The sequence below is a fragment of the Diadema setosum genome, chromosome 15 (genome assembly GCF_964275005.1).
Source record: "Diadema setosum chromosome 15, eeDiaSeto1, whole genome shotgun sequence".
Lineage (NCBI taxonomy): Eukaryota > Metazoa > Echinodermata > Echinoidea > Diadematoida > Diadematidae > Diadema > Diadema setosum.
This window is the reverse complement of record NC_092699.1, coordinates 15,729,536-15,754,628: the sequence shown is the minus strand read 5'-3', so window position 1 is coordinate 15,754,628 and position 25,093 is coordinate 15,729,536. Positions and strand designations below refer to the sequence as shown.

The window sequence follows — 25,093 nt, the reverse complement described above, 5'->3', positions numbered from 1 at the left end:
GCATACGCAAAACATTATGTAACTTCAGAACAGTGTACCCGGACATTGCAAATTTGGTCTCAAAATATGCGGGAGACTTCAAAGAAAAAAGTCATGAAACGACGCGGCAAAATCTTTGTGCGTTGCGGAATCGCGGCGCAAAATGTCGAGGGGGGGTCAAAGTTAGAACCCCCCCAGTTAGAATAGGGTTAGAGGTTTCAGCTATTTCAAAACCGATTTTCATAAAATAAACTTTGAATCCCTCTTAGAATGGCATGCTCTATACTATTTTATAAGTGGTTTCTTGATATCTTACAAAAAGTTAAAAGCCTGATCCTCATCTCCACCAATACTTTACTGTCCCTTTAAGGTCCTAAGGGTACCCTAGAGGTATGAAATTTACCTGCCCATTCTGCATATTTAGGACCTGTAGTAGGTGGATAATTTTCACACTGTTCAAATGGGGAATTTGACATTTCTTACAATTATCCTTCATTGTTGTGTGTGTACCTATACACTTTTGCCTTAAGGGTACCTTAGAGGTATATACTTCACTTGCCCATTCTGTGCAATTAGGACCTACATGTATGCAAATATTTAATCAGTCAGTTTACCAGAAGGAGAAAAATCAGAAACAAATAATGGAATATGCCTGGTTACCTTGAGCAAACTATCATATCCCCAGTTTAAGCATCTTATGAGAATGTGTGTGTAATGTACTCTCTCTAATGATAAAGAAGTGAAGTGTTAAGTGTCTGAAGATGTACCTACACACTATGGTAATGGGTGAATTTTCATAAAAATCCTGTGAAATGTGGCTCAAACTCCTCTCATTATTTGAGCAATTTATAATAATTTAATGTGTGGTCAATATCATGGGTAATGACATTTTTTAATGAAATTTGAAATTCAAAAATATAGTAGAATATGCTAATTGCACATTTTTTTTTAAGAATTTGATTTGAAATTTGGCACACTTCATCTTTTATTGTCAATCACATTTCCCACTTTTGATCCTTAATGGTTCCAAAACTATATATCAGATTACACTGATATTGATATGAGCAATAGCTGAATAGTGTACAATTTTGTTGGAGGTAATTTAAAAATGAAAGCATAAATTAGTTACAGTAAATTCAAGATTTATTTATAAGTTAGGGGTTCAGATTTTGCTCTATTTTCAACCTTCTGTACTAAACTTTAACTTTGCATAGGGATCAATTGGTGTGTATGGGAGTGTGTGTTTGACACCCAGGCAATGGTTCTGAACAATGGCCAGGGTTTGAATGCTCTATTACATACTCATCAGAAATTCCACTACATGTATAACAGCTAGTTTTATTCATCCTGAAATGTAATGCATGCAAACACATGAAAATATGCACTTACTTTCTTCATGTGCATGCATTTTACCACGTTACCATGAATTCAGACTAGCAGTGCCCAGGGCAATCCATCATGAATTATTTACAAAGTATTCATGTGCCTTGCAGCAAGAGACCAGAAGCCTAGTCAGCGGAGCTCTAAAGAAAAGTGGTATCATGTACTGTAAAACGAGGAATGTTTGCGTACATTTTAATTTCGCGAATGACATGAGCGCCAAGATTCACGAAATTAAAATGCAAACAGAAGTTTTTGTCTACACTATATGCATTGAACGCTGGTAGCAAGTCGCGAAAATTTCATGCCACGTAAAAGGCGGTCGGCTCCAATTTGCGAAAATTTCATGCCGAGAATATATCATGTTTTACAGTATTTTCATGCCACATAAAAGGCCATAGGAAAATTTCATGCCGCGAATAGATCATGTTTTACAGTATTCGTGGCATTCATGTCCATTGTTCAGGGTCATTGTAAGCACACACTCACATACACATCATTGGTTCTTGTGTAAAGTTCAATTTTGTACAGAGGGCTCACATTTGACCAAAAAATCTGAAACTTAACTTTAAAGTAATCATGGAATTAATGAAACAAATTCATGCTTTCATATTCAAATCACCTCCAATTAAATTATACACTATTCAGCTATTACTCATTTCAATGATTGTGTTATCTGATATATACAATATTCATTTTAAATTATTCAGGGTTGAAAGTGGAAATTGTTTGTTATTGTTGTTTTGGGTTTTTTTTTTTGTTGACATCTAGCACGATGTACCTGGTACAATTTTCTGCACTCAATCAGGTAGAATTTGTGCCGCTTAAATCAGGTACTCAGCTTGATTTGACTTACAAACGGGTAGGAATTTTCCACATAAACCTGATCTATATCCATAATTTCCCACAGAAAGCCCTTACAATTTGTGTAAATATAAATTATTAAGAAACTGAGGTGCTAAAAGTTGATAGAGAGCTTTGGTTGACGTTTTAAGATGTTACAAGTGCAGTGTACAAACAATCCGCCATATCACTGGTACAAATTGGACTTGAGATAGCAAAAAAAAAAAACATGATTATGTAAAAAATTCATGAAAATTGACCTAGTCAAATAGCACTGGAGATGGCAAAAGAATGAAATACTGTAAAACGAGGAATGTTCATGTGCATTTTAATTTTGCAAATTTCGCTAGAGCCAAGATTCGTGAAATTGATATGCATGTGAACCGCAGAACAACACGCAGAATGATTGTTACATGTACCCGTGCCATTCACAAGACTTACAAGATATGTTTTGGATGAAGCAAATTATTCTTTAAAATAGTTGTCTAGTGAAATCAATACGCATTCAATATATTTTTGATTCTGTTGGCCCTTTCAGGGCAAGATATGGAGTATCAAACAAAAACAGAAAAAGAGCCCTCCCCTTTGAGCAACTTCAAACTCAATTTACTAGAAAATATGTTGCATGAGATACATCGCTTTGCCATCTCTTGGCTGATATACAAGTGGACGCATTCATGATTGTATACAGTATGTACCCAAAAAATTTTTGCATTGATAACTTTCAAATGATTGAACAATCTAAGTGCTATTTCAGGGAATGAAACTATAACTTCTTACCATCATTTTGCAGAAAACCCCATTCAATTCTGTTCAGTGGTCACAGAGAAATGGGGATTGTTGTAAAGCATGTCATGGGCCTGTTTCTTCCAAGTTCAGCACCTGGATGCTCTTGGAACTGTGAACACAATGGACAAAACTTGGAGGGAAGGGATTCCTGACATGCTCTACCAAGATCCTCATTTCTCTTCGACCACTGAAGCAAAGCAAATCGGATGGGGTTTTCTGTAAGATGTGGGTAATAAGTTATATTTTAATACCCTGAAATTGTATTTGGATTGATTCACTATATTCAAAGTTATCATTGCGGATGGTCCCGTTGTAATTTTTTTTTTTTTTTTTGGGGGGGGGGTGGGGACATACAGTATAGGAATTTAGTTTCATATGACAGATGTTTAGAAGCGTGCATATGGCTTGATTAGGACTCTGGGCTGCATGCAAATTGTTTTCCAAAATTGATGAAAATGGATGGTTCGCTGGAACACATCCATCATCAGAACCAAGCTGCTCAAACTGGAAATAAGTCATCATCACACATGTTCACTCACACCACTGAAGACTACTGTATACGCCATATATTTCGCAGGATTTTATCTTGCGAATTATGCGAGTCGGGTGCCGTTGGCGAATTCAACAACACACAAAAATATTAACTCTGATCCAGACATAAATGTGACGTGCATGCACATTCATTTCCCACCGGACTGCTGTCCTTCATGATTGCAACTTTAACTCCTCGCGAAATGGTCAGAAATTGTGTTTTACGAAAACATTCTGACTGGCTAGATATATGGCGTATGCAGTATTGTACAAAAGAAACAAATCGACACAGATACATCTTCGGTTGTTTTTTTTTACATGGGCACAATCTCTCCAGTTTAATTTCCCTCTTGATATCAAAAAAAAAAAGAAGAAAAACAAATTTACATCACAATATCTAGGGATTCTTTTTTTTTTCTCTGCTCGGAAAATAGAAAGTTGCGTAGGAGAGAGAAGTAAATATATACACCTTTTTATTGTACATAGAATCTTTGTACACATATTTAACAAGATAATTACAATAATCAATAAATCAACTATCTTTTTGTTTTTCTTTTTTTGTACAACATTGCGGTGATTCTAGACGCTCTCGGCTCACCGAAATACACCTTGAGCATGAATCTACCCAGCACGGGGTCTGTGTCACTCTCTGTTTAAAAACTAATTCCACTCCCAAACAGTGATGATCTCATAGATGCTTCCTAAATGGATCTCGCTGGCGTTTTCAACCCTCTATAGTAGCTTGGACACAAACATCTGAACTCGGGTGATATGTACAAGATTCAGAACAGATACTACAAGATGTTGGTCGTACGTTGCCACTCTCACAATAATCTCCCATATACACACTTCCAGCAGCCAACTAGGACGAGCACAGCATTGCTGCTTTAAAGGTGAAGGTTTTCACTATCTTTATTTACACAACAAACAAAAAAAAAAAGTAAAACACATTTTTTTAAACCAAAGTTGGCTTGAAATAATCGAGCCCTAATTTCTTTTCTAATTTTTTTTTTCTTCAACAATGAGTTGCTTTTTTAAAAATCTTTTTGTAACAAAAATACATTTTTTTTCTTTAAAAACCATTTCTAACTCTTGAATTGACATACCCATTCACAACTAATAAACTCTGTCTCACCAGGAGATGTGAAGACAGACTGATTAAAAGAGACAAACAGCCGTTTAACGCTGGATTGTGACACAGCGTGCGCTCATCGGATCTTAGACCAAGATCACCGCCTCACACTTGTCTCTGTATATCTCTCTCATGCATTCCCGTTTTGACTGATGGGTACACTCCCAGGTCACCATTTAATAATACGCCAAGTGAAAATGCCACGTGACCATGTAACCTTCACATGACGAAAACCAATCCAGCAAAGCATGCCGTGCACAAACAAGAAAGTAGGGTCCGTTGTGCGGCTTTCTAGTAATTCTACTCTGATGGGCTCGGTTGCCCCTTTGTCGTTCACTGAAAGGTAGTAAGTCTTCGTCGTTCACACACAGTTACTCTGTTATACATCTTCAATGCGAGAAAACAAAAATGATCACAACCGACAATCCCTCATAGAGAATTACATCCCTCCCCCTGAGAAAGAGAAATCAAAACAGGAGCAATTCTAGGAAGCCTTTCATCGGCGCCCTAAAGAGAACAAACCGAGCCCCTGTGATGAAAACACAGTAACAAAAAACACCAAACACCAAGACTACTTCTTCTACGAGTCTACTAGTCTAGATTTTTTTGCCAGAGTATGACTTAAACCTGTGAATTGAGGCATGACTCTCTAACACGTTCTGTTGAGCATGAAAAAGCATGAAAATAAATACAAGCAAAGAAATAGGGGGAGGAAAATTACTTGAGTTAAACTTAGACGACTTCCATATAAATGCAATTTCTGTCATAATATTGACTCTCATCATCACAGAAACTAACTGTAACCACAGACTATCCACAGTGCATACAAAACCAAGTCTTTATCTTTAAGTAGGAAACATCAAAAACAAATCCAACTCAAGCATATTGAACAATAGAGTCATGGCTAATTCACCACATCATAAAGTACGCTTCGGTGTAAACATTTGAGAGCCGAGGTTTCTTGCCTCACCCGACTTTCAATTTTGGTCAACAATATTCCACATGACGAGTGTACGGTGATACTTGTGCCATCGAGAATTACACAATGTCTTACAATAAACAGTAAAAATATCTACCACTGGACGGATTCACTTTTTTTTTCCCCTTCAAAAAAATTGTAATCATAATTTGTACACGAGTCAACTCCTTGTCACATTTTGTGACATTTCACCACGTCAGAAGGATCAACTTCAATCCTCCTCAGCTTAACAGCATATTCATATTTTTAAAAAAAATTAAAAAAAATCACCTGTTGGTTCGGTGCCTCGGAAACAAAATCCTTTGTCATTAAAATCCCATCGGACACACAAACAGCGTCATTTTTCCCCCTCGAATTGGAAAGGTTAGCTGACAAGTTTAATCCATTGGGTGGAGTAATCTTCTTCCCTCCTCTGCTGTCACTTCCATTCCGATATTAAAACCAGACCTCAACAAAGATACCTCCCTCAGTCCCATCCTCAAAGAAAGATGTTGGAACATGGACGATAGAACTGAACATTCTCTGTAAGTTGTAGTCCAGCTAACACGGGGTTTTGCCTCATGGAAAACATGTTTTACAGTCATTTCTCTGTGGTGCTGTCCTCAATGATGTTAGTTTACAGAAAAAAAAAAACAACTCTTCTGCAGTCAGTGATGATTTTCTGAACAAGAGACAAATCAGGTACTTTAACAACCTTCTGAAATGTGAACCCAGGCTGATTTTGGGTGGCTCATGAGTATGGCATTGTTCTTGTCCAGCTAACTTCATTCCTACCATCAGGTGTTACAACCAAAGCACACATCATACAACAGCTCACTTCAAACAACAACACACGCAAACATATAACTAGGAAAACAAATGAGAGAAGATGCAATCAAATACAAAGAAAGGAAACTGCTAAAAATGGTTCACGCAAAAGACAAAGCTATGAAGTTCTTCCAAGTTTCACAGCTGATTTCACAAATGCTTTTCCTGATTCAGTGAGCTTGCACCGACTGGATTTTTTTCTCCTTCACACAGCTGAACTGAGCAGACACGGTGAAAAGCAGCTCTGGGGGCTAGCAGCTGGCGTTTCCAGCTCATTCTCCCATTTATTCATACACAACGAGAGTAGTAAGCTCCCAGAATTCTTATGCTACATGTTTGTGATCTTCTACTTTTAGCATTATTATTATTATCATTTTAACAAGGCATAACAGAGACACTATGTGGTTGTTCTGCATGTCTACTCTCTTGAACGGCTGGCGAAGGAGAAAATGATCATATTATTATTCCACGTAGTGAGTTAATTTGGAGCCATGGAGATAGAAAAACTTGTTTCTGAAATTTGTGTCCCTCATTCAAATTCCCATACCCCCCCCCCCCAAAAAAAAAAAAAAAAATCTTTCTTAAAATATATAAAATAATATGATGAATCATCCAACATTACAGCTGTGAACAAAACAAAAAAGCTTACGGCAAACGAAAAATATAAAAGCACACCACAAAACCACATTTTAATCAGTGTAGATGGTTTGAACACCGCAAGCCAGAAATGTGTTGCTGATGCCACTGATGTCTCACTCAATCTCACTCCACTTAACGGTTCAAAGTCTTATTTTTGGATTTTTCCTGGTGATACAGTCACAGCCAATTCTTTTTGTCTTGTCCGATTGAAGGCGGGCCGAAGCCGGGCCCTCTATAGCAGACACATTCAAGGAAATGTGACGATCCAAGGACATGGCGACGTTTTGCACAAGTGCTCGTAGTTTCACTCGATTCCAAGTGATAGTCAAGCTTGTAAACTGACACAGCTTGTTAGACGGAGACATTCAAAAACTTGACAGAGGACGGTCAGCGCCTCCAACAGGTCTTCGCGCTCTGATGATGTGCGCTGCTGGTGTTACTCGAGGCGTCCCATCGACTACTAAATGCCATCACGAGGTTGGGGTAGCCATGCCGCTCATCACGACACATCAGTCACCACGCGCAAGGGGGCCCATCCATGTGCCGCTGGTGCCAGGTGGGTTGCGGCGGCATGCACGCGCATCTGACCTCACGATGCAGTCGCTATGACGATCATAAGGTGGGCGATCTCTTGGACACTCTCCAGGAGGTCGGGAGAGAGGCGAGAGAGGTGGGCCTCAGTGAACTCGCACGGAGGAAAGATGTGCAGGACGAACGCAGCCTGCAGGAGAAAACGGGGAAAAAATAAAACATGAAGAGGGATGTCCCAAACACAGCAAAGCACATGTCTTCAAATGTGTGGGGCTTTACTCTTGGCAATCTGTTTGTTGACATTTCAGGACTGCTAACATTGAACCAAGGGAGTTCAAGGAGCATTGTGAAAGATACTCATGTGTTATATGCATCTCAACAGGGATATTGTTATCCACACATACATCATAACCTCTAGTAGTCTCCTCATCCAGCAGTTCCAACACCAAAACTTTAAAAATTCATTAACTTTTGCATGGATTGTCCGATTTTCCTTAAACTTTTACTGATATGTTCTACTAATGTTGTTACTTTCACTCAATCCACATTGCTCTTTGGGTCTGGGTTCAGTTTAATCCATGTGAAAGTTTGGGTTCTGTGTCTCCTCACCTTTGTTGATCCGTGGGGGGCCACGTTGATGATACCAGCTGCCTGCTTGCTCAGGAGGTACTCGATGAAGGAGACACGCAGGGTGTTGGTCTGGGCAATGACATCCTGCTGGTCGTGGCCACAGGGCAGAGCCACTAGGACCACCGACTCATCCTCAACCTGGAGACAAGGAGAAAGGACCGAGGAACCAGTAAGTTAAGTATCATGACATCAGGAAAGAATGACAACATAAAACACATACTGACTTCTTAAGTGGCAAAGCAGATCAGATGAACCATCTTTGTTTTTTCTTTACATTCCTGTATACTGTAAAAGTGGATATTTTCGCGGGACTAATTTTTCGCGCCAGGCCGGGTCAGAAGAGTTTCGCGTGTTTTTAATTCCGCGGAATCAAGACATCACGCACAAGAACGTATGGCAAGCAAAAATATTCGCGTGTTTTTATTTTCGCGCTAGTTTCTGGTTGCGCGAAATGCGCGAAAATTTCAACACCGTGAAAATTTCCACTTTTACAGTACATCATCCATAAAATCGATAATACAAGCAATGCTGGCATGACTAGTATGGCTGCTGTTTGGCAAATCTTTGTTGCTCATTTTCCACAGTAAAAATTAAAAAACAAGAATACAAGCTCTCCTCAAAATGAAAGATGCAACCTTCTTGTTTATGGGTTTTTTTTTTCCAACTGAGAGAAATAAATAGAGAAATAGATTGAGAGAGAGATCGTATGAGCATTTTTTTTAAAACAAAATAATTTCAGAGCACAGCAGAAAGGCGTATGTCCCCACATACCCCAGCAAACCAATTCTGTGCACCTGACACAGGCTGAGATCTTACCTGCATCCGGCTGCCCACTCCTTCCAGCTGCGACTGTTCCAGACGCATCCTCTGGGCGACTCGCAGCGGCGGGATGGCCATCATGAGGGAGTTGCGCGCCACGCTCTGGCTCCCCGACACGTAGTGCATCTGGATGGCAGCCATCTCATTCTTCAGAGCCAAGAGTCCCTGCCACATGACGGGGTAACGCTGAAAGGAGACAGGCACGGGGGGAGAGGGAGGAGCAACAGCCCATTAACCCAATGATCAAAGAACAAAGTTTGATGTCTTTATCTATGTTAACATTTACGCTGATAGTACCAGTATTACCATCTGATTTTACCAAATATCGATTTTGTCATCAAAATACCCCCTGTATTCATGACTTCATCTCTGTAAAAATAAATATTATAATGAAGGTATGGACATGGATATGGGAAGACTAGATCTGGAACTGTCTTGGACTACTCTGTGTCACAAATCTTATCAGAAAATACGGGGTTGTTCTTTTTTTCCCCTTCTGTCGCTGAACAAAACATCATAATCTACAGCAAACACGCTAAACGGCTGTCTCCCTCTGCTGATAAAAAAAAATACCTCATATTGTACAGTAAAAGACTTATTCTGAGGGCTAAACTCATTTTTTTTTTCACGAAATGGGAAAATTACACACATCTGGCATTTTGTTTGTATAAACACTCACTAAATATTGTCAAAACATACTAGCTTGCAGCTTTGCTACACGTAGAAACAACTTCAATCTGTAGTGTCCTTGAGTTAATTCAAACAAAACTCTAGTGTCTACATGGTAAGTTGAAGAGAGAGTTAAAATCCAGGTGTGTAAACCTCTAACCAAATTTCCTTTCAATGCCCTCATCTAATTATCTACACCTACTGCAATTAATCTCTCAAGAAGCAAGAACAGCATTTTGGAATGATATTACAAGAAGAAATAAAACCCTGCAAAAAACTCACCAGAAGAAGACCCACCAGAGAGTCGGGTCCCTTGACCGGCATATGACCTCCGAGCTGTACCGGCATGGCACCAGGCGTGTGCACTGAGATACCAGGAGGTGGCGCCTGGCTGGGCCAACCCATGGGCGGCATCACCATAGGCGGTGGACGATACTCTTGACTTGGTGGTCTCATCATGTCCTCCTTGCGCCCTGGCCCTGGGTGCGCCTGCCGGTAGTGCTCCATCCCCGGTGTTGTCGACTTCTCGGGCATACCGATGGGTCGTGGGGAGGCTAGGTGGGATTCCTGATAGGGCATGGCTTCTGGTGGCATGCCAAGAATCATTGCCGATTGATGGCTGGGATCAATCTTACCGGGTCCCTCGTCTGGTTTTGCTCCCTGTGACCGGGCCTCAACTCCATAGCCTGAGGGTCTCACCACTATCTGCGGCATGTTCCTGTGGGTCATAGTGCGCAGGTCCATCCTGCCTGGAGGTAACCCAGACGAGATGCCTGGTGCTCTTGGGGGAACTCCTGATGTAATTCCAGGCATGATAACGTGGTCAGGTGTCGAGTCCCTCCTCTCTGGAGTTGGAATTGGTTGTGGACGCTCGGAATGCGCCATGGCTGGTGACTTCACCCTCGGCGACACTCCAGGTGAGGAGGCGCTTGGTGTTGGAAGGCGTGGTGAGCCACCGGATGGTGGCAGCGCTTCTGACATACCTGGCTGGTAGAGCATTCTTTGGAAGACACCAGGCTGAGGTACCCTGAAAGTGCCTGGTGGGAACATAGTTGCTGGAATACCAGACTTGCTGATGTCCAGTCCTGGTACAGGGACTATGCCAGGCATTGGCTGGCTCAGACTGCGTGCTGCTTCTGACTTGGGATCCACCATTGCTGCATGCATACCTGGAAAGACTTCTGTGTTGTATGGCATTCCTGGAACTTGGTGTCTGACAGGTTGTTGCCTCATGACAGCAGCTCCTGATGGCAAGTGAGCTCCAGGAGGGAGGTAGGTCATTGGTCCATCTGTCACTCTGATCATAGGAGGTAGGCGCTGCTCTGGGGGAGGATTCTTTTGGGACCTCTGGTCAGCCACTGCCATCTTTTCAGCATCCTCAGCTTTCTTGAGCATCTGAGCTGGTCCCTGCAATGGGAATGAAGTCAGCTCAATGTGAGGCTGACTTGGATCAATGACACCTTGTGGATGAGACACATGCATTCCTTTGCTGTCTGGCGCAGGACGTCCTTGCCCTTGCCCTGGTTTCACACCATCCATTTGTTCTTTCTTAACGTTTTGCTTGTTATCAGTCAGAGCAGCCCTCAAGACACTAGCATTGGGCAATGTCTGCGCTGCCACTGATACAGGTACACGCAGATTACCGCCCTGACCTCTTACATTCTGGATATTGCCACTCTGTGAGGATGGTATACTGGTAGGTGGTGCTGCGGAGGTCATGGTTGAAGGACGTGAGTACTGAACAACAGGGGAGACTGATGATGCCTGGCTGACTGGTCCCTGAAGGTGCATACTGGGGGGAAATGCTCCTGGGTGTGTGGCATGTGGTGTAGCAGCCAGTGTTGCTGGTGGCATGTTTGCTACAGTTGTGGTATGTTGTAGTACTGACAGAGAGGTTGCGGTATTGGTGCTTGTCACAGGGACATTTGACACAAGGTGCTTTACAATAGTGGGAGCTTCCATGGCTGCAGAACTGCCAGAGGTCTGCTGCTGGCCTGGCTTCGGTTGATTCATTCCATGCTGATTAGCCAGCACTTCTGCTGTGCTACTGGGAGGATGGTGCAAGTGAGGTGGCTGGGAAAGTCCCTGCTCAAGTACCTGTTGGTGACCTGATAGACGGCCCGGTTGGTTGGCATTTTGTGGTAGCCTGGATAGTGCTTCATGGAAGTGTTGCTCCACAGCGGCAGCTGCTTGACTCTTTTTTGGGCCATGGAGGGCTACCTGCGGCATGTTGAAGTGCTGTCCAATACCCCACTGATGCTGCATGTGGGGGCCAGATGTCCATGCACCTTGATCTGTCACAGAGTCCTTGCGTAATCTCCGACCGCGCTGCTGCTTCGGCTTCTTTTGGGTGATGTTTGGATCGACGATGGCAACATGCGAAGTGGGCGGTGTTGACAGTGCCGCAACAACTGTAGGCATGCTCACAGACGGTGTTTGCATTAAATTGCTGGGACCCACACTTGGCATGCTTACAGGAACTGGACCTTGATTCGGACTTGGACCAAGTCCAGGCGCCATCTTTGCAGGCATGCTTATAGTAGGCTGCTGCACAGCAGAAACTTGGTTGTTCCCTTGTGCATTTGCTGTTGACATGTTGGGCATATGTGTCAGAGCTCCAGGGGTTTCACTCACTGGTGTTGCTGATGTAGCTTGAGTGGCTGCTCCAGGTCCAGGAATACCTGCAGGAGGGTGAGTAAGCTGAGGTCCAGAGAGCATACTACTAACACTGGAGACAGCTGTAGTAGATGTCTGAGGCACACTGATCTTCTGTGTGAACCATGGATCTGGCTGTGGTACGCTTTGAAGTTTGTCGTTCGGAGAGTGGAGTGCTGCACCAGGACTAAGCTGGGGAACTGTAGGAGCTGATGTTACAACTGGTTTACCAAGCTGCAGTAAGGCTGACACAGTTTCATCTTGAGAGACATCAACGCGTACACCCTGTCCCTGAGCCTGCATTGCTGCTGCCTGAGCTTGGGCAAGTGCTTCTGCTTGTGCTAACCTTTGTTGCTGTTCCCGCAATTCAATGGCTGCAAGTTCATCCTTTATTTTCATTGCTCCTCCACGTGAGTTGGACCTAGATTTTCCACGACCACCGCCCCTGCCACGAGTTTGCCTGCGCCGTGGCGGTGTTGTGACCTTGCTTGGAGACACTTTCATCTCAGCAGAACCAGGACTTGGAGTGAAGTCATACACATCAGTATTGTTCTTACCATCATGAAGAGTTGCAGGGTACATGGAACTCGGCTCAATGTGATCCAGAACTTGAGGTGGTGGTGGTGCAGGCATGATACAAGTTTGCTCTGGTCCCCCGGGAAGTGGATGCGCTGGCTTTGACGGACTCTGACTGACTTGGGGTTCTTGCTGTCTTGTCTCTACAGCATCAGCTGCAGCTTTCTGCTTCTCTTTCTCAGCCTCATCGTGTTTCTCATCATCAGGAAAGTCAAATACACTTAGGTCAGCTGGCCCAGATTTGGACAGAGACCCAGACCTTGTCCGTGTTGGTAGGCTAGTTTCTTTAACACGTGACTGAGAGAAGAAGCGAGACTCCTTGTTGACATCTTTGGATCGAGCATCAATGCTTGTCACTTGAGCATCCGGTTTCTTTTCTGGTGATGATATCTTTGACATGACTGCAATATCTGGGATCTGTTCCTGTGAACTTTCTGTACTATCCTGGGCTGCAAGCTGCTGAGGTGGTGGTTGGACAGACTCAACAGGTGTATTCTCCACTGGAATCTGCACAGGCATCTCCATTGGTGCTATGGGATCTTCTGTGAAGAGTAAGTGGGCGATGGCCTCCTCTGTCTCAGCCTTCTCTTGCAAGGTAGGCTCCTCAGCAGGGCGGACACTGCTAAGAGCAGGGTGTTGATGGACCATGTGGCCTGTGTTCTTGTCTGTAGAAGAGGCGTTTTCAGCTGAAATGAGTGCCTCGACAGACTGTTCTACTTCAGACTTAACAGGGAGCTGTTCTAGCCCTTCAGAACCGTCAGATGCATGTGGCACGCGAGGAACTTCAGAAGTGTTGGGAATCTCTTTTGGAGCAGGATTGACAGCATCATTCTTTGAATCTTTCCCCCTTCCACTTTTGCTTTTCTTTTCTTTCTTCGTCTTTCGAAACAGGGGGCTGGCGGCAAGCTCTGCATACGTGTCTGGTGAAAAGGGCTTGTGTACTATCGGGGCACTTGGTGAATACTTGTAAGAGGTATTCTCAGAGGTGACATTTGTAGATTCCTCAGATTTCTCTAGTGCTGTTATAGCCTTCGCAACAACTTGATCTTGCTCACCAAATGAGTCTCCAAAAATGCTCGGCTCTTTTGGGAGACTGCTGGTGATTGGTTTCGGCTGTACAGGATTGTAACCAAATTCTTCTGGCACACTGCTTTCAATGGTGGAATTTGCCACTGCTGCCTCAGCAATTTGTAGTGGTTCTGGTGACTTTGCAATAAGAGTAGGAATTGATGATATTTGCTGCTCATTCTGGAACTCCCTTTCCTGGATTTGTTGCCCTTGTTTGTCGAGACCTGCTCCTGGACCAAGACTGGACGTATCATTGGCAACATTCTCTATCACCACAGGATAGGGACCACCCTCCTGTGCCTTCTCAAGTTCTCCAATGTCCAAGACATACTCGGTCTCAGTTTCAACAGTGCAAGTTCTCTTTAGAGGGGGCCTTTCCTGATCCTTGTGTTTCTTTTTCTTGTCCTTCTTCTCACGCTCCTTTTCCCGCTTTTCCTTCTTTTTCTGTTTCTTAGCCTTTTTCTCTGCCTTCCGAAGTGCCCTCTCCTTCTGCTTTTCTGGATCTCTCTCTTTATTCTTATCTTTGTGCTTTTTCTCTTTATGTTTCTTTTTATGATGATGTTCACTCTTCTTCCCACTCTCTTCTCCTTCTTTCTTTTCCTCCTCAATGACAAGTTTACCATCATCGTCATCCTCCTCATCAGCTGGTGTCAAGTTTTCTGTTTCAATCTGTTGGGGAATCAATGCATTGTCAGTCGTGGCAATGGTGGCATCATGCTTATCAGCAATTTGGTTCTCAAGGGTTGGCTTCTGGAAGTATCCTGAAACCTCTGTGGAATAACCAACAGGCAACTCATCATCAGATACAGGAACGAGGGGCGGTTGGCTGGGAGGCATGACAACATCCAGCACAACAGTTTCCTCCTTCTTGACTTCTGATTCAACCACAGATGACTCAATTATGACTTCAGTTGGGACCTCTTTGTTCTTTTTATCCTTCTTCTTGGATTTGTGCTTGTCCTTTTTAGCCTTCTTGGGTTTGTCTTTCTTTTTAGGCTCTTCTACAATTTGCTGGTTTTGAAGTTCTGCTTTTGCCATCATAGCTGCTGCCTCCTCCTCTTCCTTGCGTCTCCTCTCCTCTTCCTCTTTTTCCAGACGTAGTCTTTCTTCCTCCTCCTTCCTCAGCCGCTCCTCTTCCTCCAATCTCAACCTTTCCTCCTCTTCTTTCTGAATACGGAGCCTTTCTTCCTCTGCGTGCCGCTCCTCTTCTGCACGCCGCTCTTCTTCAGCACGCAGCTCTTCTTCTTTCCGCTTTCGCTCCTCCTCCTCCCGTCTCTTTTCCTCCTCTTTCAAACGTCTTTCTTCTTCCTTCTGCCTCTTCTCCTCCTCTTTCCTCCTTTTTTCCTCCTCTTTTCTTTTCCTCTCTTCTTCCCTCCGTTGCCTTTCCTCCTCTTTCCGCTGTCGTTCCTCCTCCCTCCTCCTTTCCTTCTCCTCTTCCTTTCTCCGTTTCTCTTCCTCCTTACGCTTCCTCTCTTCTTCCTCCCTCTTTCTTTCCTCTTCCTGTCTGAGGCGTTCCTCTTCCTCTGCTTTGAGCCGCTCCTCCTCCTCCTTCTGGGCTCTAAGTCTCTCTTCCTCTTCTCTCTTTATTCGCAGCCTCTCCTTTTCCTCCTCCTTCCTCTGCTTCTTTGTCTTGCTCTGTGTGTCTTTTTTCCGGGGAGTTGTTTCTGCCTCAGGCTCGCTCTTTGGCTCCTGCTTGATTTCAATGTCTGGTTCAAACTTGTCATGTCTTTTACCATCTTTCCCACGCTTGGCCTTGTCAGCTTTTCCCTCCTTAAGGTCCTCCTTCTCTTTCTTAATGGTGACATCTCTGTGCTTCACACTAGCTTTCTCCTCTTTTGGAAGCTCTTTATGCTTCTTCATTGTGGATTTTGCAGACACTTTGGGTTCATCTAAATCAGAAGCACTGACCTTTGATTCAGCGTCTGTGTCAGTCAGTTCCTCTTTTACTTTCACTAATTTTGATTTCTTATTGAGTTTATCTTTGACTTTCTTTGACTTTTGCAGAACCTTTTCATTGGTCTTGCTTTTTGGCTGCCCATCTGGTGCACTCTTCCTGGTCTGTCCTGTGAAATCAGCATCAAAGCTAGAGGAGTCAGAATCAGAAGAGTCGTAGATCAATGATCTTTTTTCCACTTCAGGCTTTTTCTTTGGCTTCTGTTGCTGCTGCTTGGCAGATTCTTTCATCTTGGTCTGACGGGTGATGAATTGCTCAAACTGTAGCTCACCCTCGGAATCTGAGCTATCCTCCGCACTGGACAGGGCAGACAGCAGAGCAGCGACACCACCTCTGGAAGACGAGGCTGATGGCTTGACTTTCTTGGTTTGCACATGTTTCTCCTGGGGTGTTACCCTTGCAGGAACTTTAGCCTTCTTCTCATCCTTTGGCTTCTCCTTCTCCTCTCTCACTTTGTCCTTTTCACGTTTTTCTCTTTCCTTCTCCTCTTTTTCTTCTGCTTCCTGATCTTTAATCTTTTCCATCTTATCTCCTTCAACAGGATCTTTGTCTTTTTTCTCCATTTTCGTCTTCTCCTTTGGTTTCACCTTGGCTTTTAGTACCTCCTTGCCTTTGGGATCTTTCTTCTTGAGGGTTGATTTGTCAGGCAATTCTTCTTTCTTATCACTCTGCTCCTTCTTTTCATCCTCACTACTCTTTTCTGCTTTGATAACTTTCTCTTTGACATCAACTTTTTCTGTCTTAACGACCTTGTCTTTCATATCTTTCTTTTCTTTCTCTCCCTCCTTTCCTTTGATTTTGTCTGCAGCAACATCCTTTTCCTTCACCTTTTTCCTCACAGTAGCATCATCTTTCTTCAATTCCTCATTTTTTTGCTTTTTCTCAGTCCCAGGAGCCTCTTTGCACTTGGCCACCTTGGGCGCAGCTTTATCGTCATCTTTGGGGATTTCTACTTTTTCAGTGGTCAAAGTCTTGTCAGATGTACTGCTCTCCTTTTTGGCAACCTTCTTGGGATCTTTCTTTACATCAGTCGCTAGCCTGGTAGGTCCCTTCTCCGATGAAGATTTTCCTACCAAAGACCCTTCACTGGATTTCCTCACAATTTCCCTGCCATCAGTCTTGCCAGAATCTTTGGTGTCCTTCTCCTTGTTCTCTTTCAGCTTTCCTTCCACAATTTTATCTTTACTTCCCACTTTCATCAATGGTTTCTTCTCTTCTTCCATGATCTTATCTTTGCTACCCGCTTTTGAAAGTGGCTTCTTTTCATCTTTACCAGATTTGTCTTTGACCGGTTTGACTTTGGCTCCAACTTTAGGGTCTTTCTTGCCATACTCTCTTGGTGTCATTATGAGCATATTGGTTGGGTATTCCTTCTGGGGAGGAGGGGCTGGTACCTCTGCAGTGTTAGGCTTCTTGGATGTCTGGCTTGCCCCCGACATAGACTTGTTTTCATTCTTTCCATCACTGTCAGTTTTGGCTTCTTGAGCTTTCTCAAGTATGGGAGGACTGGGTGATCTCTTTCGTTTCTGAGCTCCAGGCTTCTGGTCAGTTCTGGTCACTTGGTCTGAATCAATTTTCTGATCTTTATTTGGACTTCCATCTTCGCTGGTCCTTGCATCAGGTAAAACTTGTGAATCTTTCTTGAGGATAGACTTAAGGGGTGAAGGTTCTTTGGTCTTTGGTTCAGACATGGATTTCTGTTCTGTAAGATTTGACTTGTTTGGATCATCACGACTGGGTGACGTTAAAGTATCTCCTCTATTTTCTCTTGGGTCTCTTGGATCTCGTAGGCCTCCTGGAAGAGATCCTCTTCCTGATCCCAATTTATGGTATCCGCTAGGATTGGACCCATATGAGAGACTCGGTCTGCCGCTATTCTGGTGTAGCCCAGAAAGGCGATTGTGGTCTTTTCCGGGTCTCACAATTGGAACACCAAGGTGGCCATGCTTTTTCTCTTGTCCTGGCTCGGAGGTATGTGCACTATTTTCGAGACGTGCAAGGTCCTGATCAAAGATACTCCTTCTCTTGAAACGAGAACGTAACTGGTCGAATGGATCCTCCGAATCCATAAGATCTTTTTTCAGTCTGTCTTCCCCTGATTGGTTATCAGATTCAAGACTCCTAGTTTTCTTCTTGATCCTGCCATAGATGTAGCTTAGTCTGGTCTTGCTGCCTCCTAGGGAATCTCCAGGCTTCAAGTCACCGAGAGCTCCAGGAGTCCCAGGGGTCGTTGGAGTAGCTGGAGGAGTACACGTCCCAAGAGAAGTCATATTCAAGTTATTTAAGCGACCAATTTCATTCTTGTCTTTACAGTCAGTCTTCCCACCATCTTTCCCAAGCTCACTGGCCCCTTCCTCTTCTTTCTTCAAACGTTCTAGGGTTGCCAAAGATTTGGCGACCTGAGTCCTTTGTCTTTCCTCTTCCTTTTTCATCATGGCATCGACCGTTTTCAGTCGCTCTTCCAGAGCCCGCTCTGGAGAGGTGAAATGGTCCTTAAACTCTGGAGGTAACTTTGTTCTCACTTCAACACCTTCTGGTAGTCGTGGGGTCACAGCAGCGATTGTCAATTTTGTTGAAGCACTCATTTGAGATTCTATTATACCATCCTTTCCGAAGATAGGGTCCCTTGAGAAGTCCTTAGCATAGGGAGATTCTTTGTGAAGTGGCAAGTCTTTACTTGTGAAGGTTATCTCTTTACTCAGGGGCACCTCCTTGCCAAAACCGAGATCCTTGGAAATGGGAGAATCTTTCCGGTTCAGACCGAACTGGAAGCCCTCCACTGGAAAGGGACTTGGTTTTTCTACCTTGATTGGTGTGACAGCAGGACTGAGTAAGGGAGCTGAGGCAGTGGGCGAAAGGTTTTCACTGACTGTGACCGAGATGGACTGATTCACTGGTGTTGGACAAGGTGATAGCATGGGTAGAGACTCAACGTCATTGTGAGCTGGGATGGGTGTGGACACGTCCAGCTGATGGAATCCTCCCTGTGACAAGCGTTTGTCAAGTTCACTCATCTCCTCTCCCCCCTGATTATCCTTCTCTTCCTTTTCCTCTGTCTTTTCGACCGAGTTGTTCTCGGGTATCTTATCAATGCTACCTTCTGCTTTCGACTCATATTTATCCTTTCCTGTTGGACTCTTAAGATCTTCCTCACTACTCCTATGTCGTGATCTGTACAAACGCTTGCTGAAGCCATCTTCACTAGTCACAGGAAACATAGCTTCTAGTTGTTTGCGACGAACAGTAGGAATTTCAACTGGGGCTAGGCGTATAAGCTTCCACTCCATTTCAACGATGACACTGTCTGCGGCTGGTTCAGGCTTTGGTTTACATTTTGAGATCTCAGAATCGTGATTTGTGTTCTTACCATCACCAAGTTTGTCCCTCTCGTCGGGTGGCTCCGAGACTGAGCCAAAGGACTCTCTGCTGGTATTTGCACTGGAGGGTGCCATCTGTGAGAGTGGGGGCAATGACAATGTTGGGGTAGGAGTTGGAGAAAGCTGAGATGCTGAAGAGGCTTGTGGATCCTGAGTACTTAGTTGCTCCTGCTGCTGCTTCTGCTGCTCGAATGACTTTCTAGCTTGCTCCATCTGCTTGCGATAGCTCAAGCTGGAGTCAATTTGCGGCTTCTCAAATGTATCTACGGGAGGCGTGGGTAGTGGGCCACTGCCTAATGCTATTGTCTCTAGTTCACTGGTAGCAGGTGGCGTTGACTGCATGATCCTTGGAACAGGTGCAGCCACTTCCTCATCTGAGGGGAGGGTTTCCTGGTCGCTGGAGCTGGCAATGCCCTCATCGGCATCTGTTAGGTGCGGTATGCGGACCTCCTGTGAACGAATTCGGGGACTGGAATGTGATGGGTGACGGTTCACTAACACTTTGTCAGCTCTGTCACGATGTGATTTCTTTGGTTTGTCGGAGTAAGCCTTCTTTCCCGGCTCATTGGGGTTCTCTAATTTTACCCGAGGGACAACATCGTCTCTTTCAGTTTTGACAATCCTTGTATTCACAATCTCCTCATCGGAGGCACTGTCCTTGTCCTTGTCCTTCCAGAAGCAATTACCCTCTGGCGGCTCCTTGTTGTCACTCCACAAGTTACTGCTACTACCCGAGTCACATGACTCCATATTGAACGTCCTTTCATTCGATGACACTTCATACTTCATGCCAAGGCGGTCTTTCACAGACCTCTGCGTGTCTATCACTGTCCTTATATCTGAACTCAAACCAAGTACAGATTCGACTTTTGGAATGTTTTCTTTGTGGCTTGCGGTGTTCTCGTCCAAGTTGAGCTTACTCATTGAGGATCGAGGTGCTTTTGCGACAATGGACGACAACTTCTCTGATGAGAATGTTTTCTCCTTTCGAAGTTTTGTAATGTCTATTGGACTGTTATGACTGAACCGCTGCTTCCGCGCCTCAAGCTTACGTTGCATTTCTACCTCCTCATTGGAAATCACAACAGACTGCAACTGCTCAGAGTCTAACTTTCGTCGCTTTCGAGCTTGCTCACCGGGCTCACTATTCACCATTTTGTTACTGAGCGTCCTGTTCACATCGGCGCCGATATCTTTGGCTTTCACACCTTCAATTTTCACTTCACCTGTCCTGTCTTTCACCTCCTTGCACTTCCGCTTCTCCTTCGTGTCACTGCCATCCTCTACCGTTCGCTTTTCCACTTTTTCCTTCACCTTCTCTGTCCGCCGTAACTTTTCTGTAGTCCTTTCTACTTTCCTTTCTGAGTCGCCTTTCTCCCGTCTCGGAGGCGTTGTGTCATCCACTTCGCGCACTATGTCCGCTTTTCGTGATTTTAACTTTGGTTTCCTCTGCGACTCTGTCCTTTCCGAGGAGGAACTCCTCTCTTCACTGTCCACATACTTGCTTTTCCATGATTTGTCATCCCGGTAACCATCCTCTGAGTTGGGACTGCGCATGACAGGTGTAAACGAGCCCTCCTTATTCTGGACATTGATTGTGCTTCGTGGTGTTCGTCTCCTCCGGATGGGTGGGCTGACACTCCTCGTACTGTACGGACTGTCGTCATCCTGAGAATCTAGACTTGCACTTCGCCGCTTCCTCTCGTATCTGCAAATGTTGAGGTGAAAATTGAAGAATGTGTCAAAATCCCTCAAATTACTATGACCATGCATATATTAGCTATAAAGGGACAGAAGAGAATAATTAGCTTTGTCCACAGGCCAATTTCAACATTGAACATGATGACAATTCTCTAGTGATACATATTTACATCAGGCATGCAAATTCACCCGAGTATCTCAGCAATAATGAAACAAACAACAGCTAAAACTTGCTTGACTGAGTGGTGCAGGAGGCAGGCAAAACATGTACAAATACGTTTTAGTCCTTCACTACCTGATTTTTCTCATGTCAACAGAAAAAAGGGCAGAAAAGGAGAGACAGAGACGGGCTTAAGTAATATCACAAGTTCATGCATTGGCTCTTACAGCATGTGCACTTCTTTCACACTCACTGACTACAGGTTCATTTTTAGAAGCACCTTTCAGACCTGAGCAATTAGGGAAATACTTGCATGGAACATGCATTTTGATGAGCATAGTCATTCCCATAAATCACAGAGATACTTATATTCTCGTGAAAAGAAAAATTGGAGTTTCCACACAGCCTCCTTCAGTACCAGGGAAATTTGGCGGACTTCATCTGTACTTTGGGCACAAATGCCACTAAGGGGGTGTTTCATAAAGCTGTTCTTAAAGTTACGAAAGACTTAAGAATGACTGGTGATCAGTTCTTGTGCTGAATTATTGAAATTCTGGTAAGTATAGCACATCAGAATGTGTTCCAGTCGATCTTAAGATGTTCGTAACTTGAAGAACAGCTTTATGAAACACTCCTCTGATATGATGATACAGCCTAATGCAAAACATGAGTGAGGTTAATGCTGGGCTCACCTATCCCTGGGGCTCAGGCTGCGACTCCGATCCTTGTACTGTTGCTCTCGCCTCTCCCGCTGATGGAAACCATACTCGCGGAGCTCCTTCTCGTACGAGTCCTCGACCTCAAAGCTGCCGCCGCTGCTGCGCGACCCGACAAAGTCGTCCTCGTAGTGCCGTGAGCTCGACTCGCCCCCACTACCAGACCTAAAGAAGTCTGCCGAGGTCCCGTGGGTTGGAGGGAAGGGATCCTCGCCGCTCCCTGAAAAGTTGAAGTTGGCGTTGCTGTTGCCACCGCGCGATGATGAACTGAACGTGCTCTGACTGCGACGTTCTCGCCGACTTTCAAACTGGGCGAAGTTTCGGAATTCTCCACTGCAGGGGATAGGGTAAAGAATTGCACAGATCAATCAAAACATTTGTTTACACTTATACACTACTGAGTACTCTAAAAGTCTTTGTTTTTGTTTCCCATTGACATATTACACTTATTACTGTTTAAGATAGCACATCAGTTTAGATGCAACTTCTTTTCACAACATCGCATTAATTTTGACTATCATATGCAAATATGAGACTTAAATCTATCAATGTCTTATCACTTCCTGTTAATATCTACTGTGCGTATTCAAAATAAAAACTGGTCAACTTGTGAGGAGTATAAATTGTGAACTATAGTGAACATGGATAAACCTCACTGCCATCATTTCTATTACATTCCCTCCATGAACGAAAATTAACATCCATGCAGGAATGCTGATCATTTGCAGGTTATGTTAACGCTCAAAATCAAGAATGCTCTCTATCTGTTCAGCAATAAATTGAGAACGGCTTAACCCGTTGAAGACGAGTCCCGAGTATACTCCGGCAAGCATCTACGGGATATGCGTGTTGTAGCAAAATCTAACCATCCTCAACGGGTTAAGGAACCAGAGACGAGCACCGCATCTCAGCGACTCGTACCTTCCTGCACTGCCTCCTCCTCCTCCTCCCGCTCCTGAGCTGCCTCCGATTCCGGCCACCGCGCTCCCACTGCCGGCTCCTGACCCGGTGCCTGCACCGCTCCCAGTGCCTCCCGTCGTCTGCCCCTCCCGGTAGCTGGCCGGAGTTGGGGTGCGGTCGAAGCCCGTGGGCGAGGGCGTCCGGCTGTGGTGGTAGTATACAGCTTGTCCCGTCCGCTCCATGCGGTCGTAGAAGTGGTTCTGGCACTCCCGACTTGCAAAGTCAACCTTGCCACAGGATGGAACCAAAGAAACAGAAGAGATTAGTGACTATGTAAACAGTGCCAACTTGCGACTTGACACTAGCAGGTTAATATGTAAGTTTAAGATGCACAGCATATATTCTGAAAACATCTTGACTTCCATCAAAGTCTAGAACCATCAGAACTGTGTCACATCATCACTCTAACTTTCCTCTTCTTTGTTTGTTTGTCTGTTTTTTGTTTTTTTCTTAAGTGGTTTCTCATCTTACAACTGAACAACTGTGACAAACATACTACCCTTTGCAAGGTTGCCTCTTGTGAGAGAGACAATCTAATGCCTCACAGGATAGATTTGGTGTCAGTCTGGTACAGCTACTGAAAATTACTTACCTTCATCATATCCACACTCATTATTTTACTTTCCTCCATTGACAAATTTCCTCCTTACCACTCCTGACCACAGTTGGTTTACATTTCTTGACTGTTACCCTTTCAAGAATTGGTAAACAGCTTATTGTCAATATGCCAGTTCGAGTTGCCTTAACTGGAAAAAAGAAAAAAATCTGTGAAATTAGAAGTAAAATCCATCAAAATTACTCCTCACCTGATCCTTTACAGGCTTAAATTCTACAATAGGTGACAACATACCAGAAATAAGAGTGACACACAACTCTAAAATCCCCTACCTCCTATTCAATTTCGCCTCATGAAATGCTCAAAGACTAAGCAATAGCAGATGTGCTACTGTTGAAAGATGTCATAGAAGAGAGGACAAAACAGAAACGATCCAGAGTTTGCATTGTTCCTGTCCACGTGGTCACTAACCGCGGGGGTGGCCATGATACACTTATAGCCTAATGAGGATACCTGAAAAATCTTTGCCTCTTCCGAAAACTGCTACTATTCACCCCCTGTAGGTCCTATTCTTACTGAACTTCCATTACATCCAGAAGTCTATTCCCTCTATTGGATAGCCTGCATTTCCTGATGTTTTACCCTGCTTCTGTTTCAACAAATGAGGGCAGCCCGTCCTTGTCCCCTTATTACAGTACTAATCACTTGAGATTCTACAGCAGCAACTGACCAGCAGGTAGTCTCTTGAGTCAATGTCTAGCTGAGGTCACATTTCTTAGCAAACTTCCTTAATAAAGTAAAAAAAAAAAAAAAAAAGGTGCATCATCTCCTAAAAGAAATTTATTCATATCTGTTCATAATTTTCATTTTTTAGTGGTACATCATTCTATGAATATCAGTTAGATATTCCTTGACAAAAACAAAAACAAAAGCTGGGACAATATTCTGCATAAGTCCTAGTATTATTTCTGGAAATAGATTCATGAATAGGGGAGAGTAAAGAAATCAACCATCATTCCTAGCGGCCAGGAAGCGCACTGGGGCACCGTGGTCTAATCACCTTCGGTCTCCTCCCTGAGATCTTTCCATTCTTCATCTCCTGCGCAGCCTTCTGAGCGTGCTCGATGTTGTAGAAGAACACCAGCGCCATGCCCGCCCGCTTGTCCACGACCACACGCGACACCTGGCCGTAGCGGAGGTTGAAGAAGCGGCCTAGCGTGGTTTCGTTGATAGAGGGTGCCAGGCTGTCCAGCCACACACAGTTGGTAGCCATACTCTTGCCGAAACCAAGCTGCAAAAAATGAAGATGAAATTTATGGGGGGGGGGATGTATTGGTTAGAAGCTCTTACAAGGCATTTCTCATGAACTCTGCTTTCTCATGAAATAAATTGTCAACTTCAAAGAGAAACTTTAGGCAACCGTGAAATTTGATCATTTTTCATGGCAACAATGTATTAACATTATAATAAGAGTTTCCACAGAAAGACTGGCTATGACTATTTCCACAAGCCTAGAGCACAAACAGCTCTTTACCACACAAAGCATTCACACAAAAAGAACTGACCAAAATGAGACAAAATTCAGAGGCAAAAATATGATAACATGATACGATGCGATCTCTTTGGCCATGCACTGGCATTG

At 44.0% G+C, this 25,093-nt stretch overlaps 1 protein-coding gene across 1 annotated transcript in view; it reads right to left on the bottom strand.

Annotated features, from left to right (window-relative positions):
• Window positions 1-7,565: 7,565 nt before the first annotated feature.
• Window positions 7,566-25,093, bottom strand: part of LOC140239287 (uncharacterized) — a 115,838-nt gene continuing 98,310 nt past the window's right edge. Inside the window, exons 8-14 of the mRNA XM_072319165.1 lie at window positions 24,512-24,742; window positions 22,857-23,122; window positions 21,912-22,268; window positions 10,011-21,066; window positions 9,057-9,245; window positions 8,220-8,378; window positions 7,566-7,800 (exon numbers count right to left, since the gene is read on the bottom strand). Coding sequence (XP_072175266.1) covers window positions 7,669-7,800; window positions 8,220-8,378; window positions 9,057-9,245; window positions 10,011-21,066; window positions 21,912-22,268; window positions 22,857-23,122; window positions 24,512-24,742 — 12,390 coding nt within the window. The 3' untranslated portion in view covers window positions 7,566-7,668. The remainder of the gene's footprint in view (window positions 7,801-8,219; window positions 8,379-9,056; window positions 9,246-10,010; window positions 21,067-21,911; window positions 22,269-22,856; window positions 23,123-24,511; window positions 24,743-25,093) is intronic.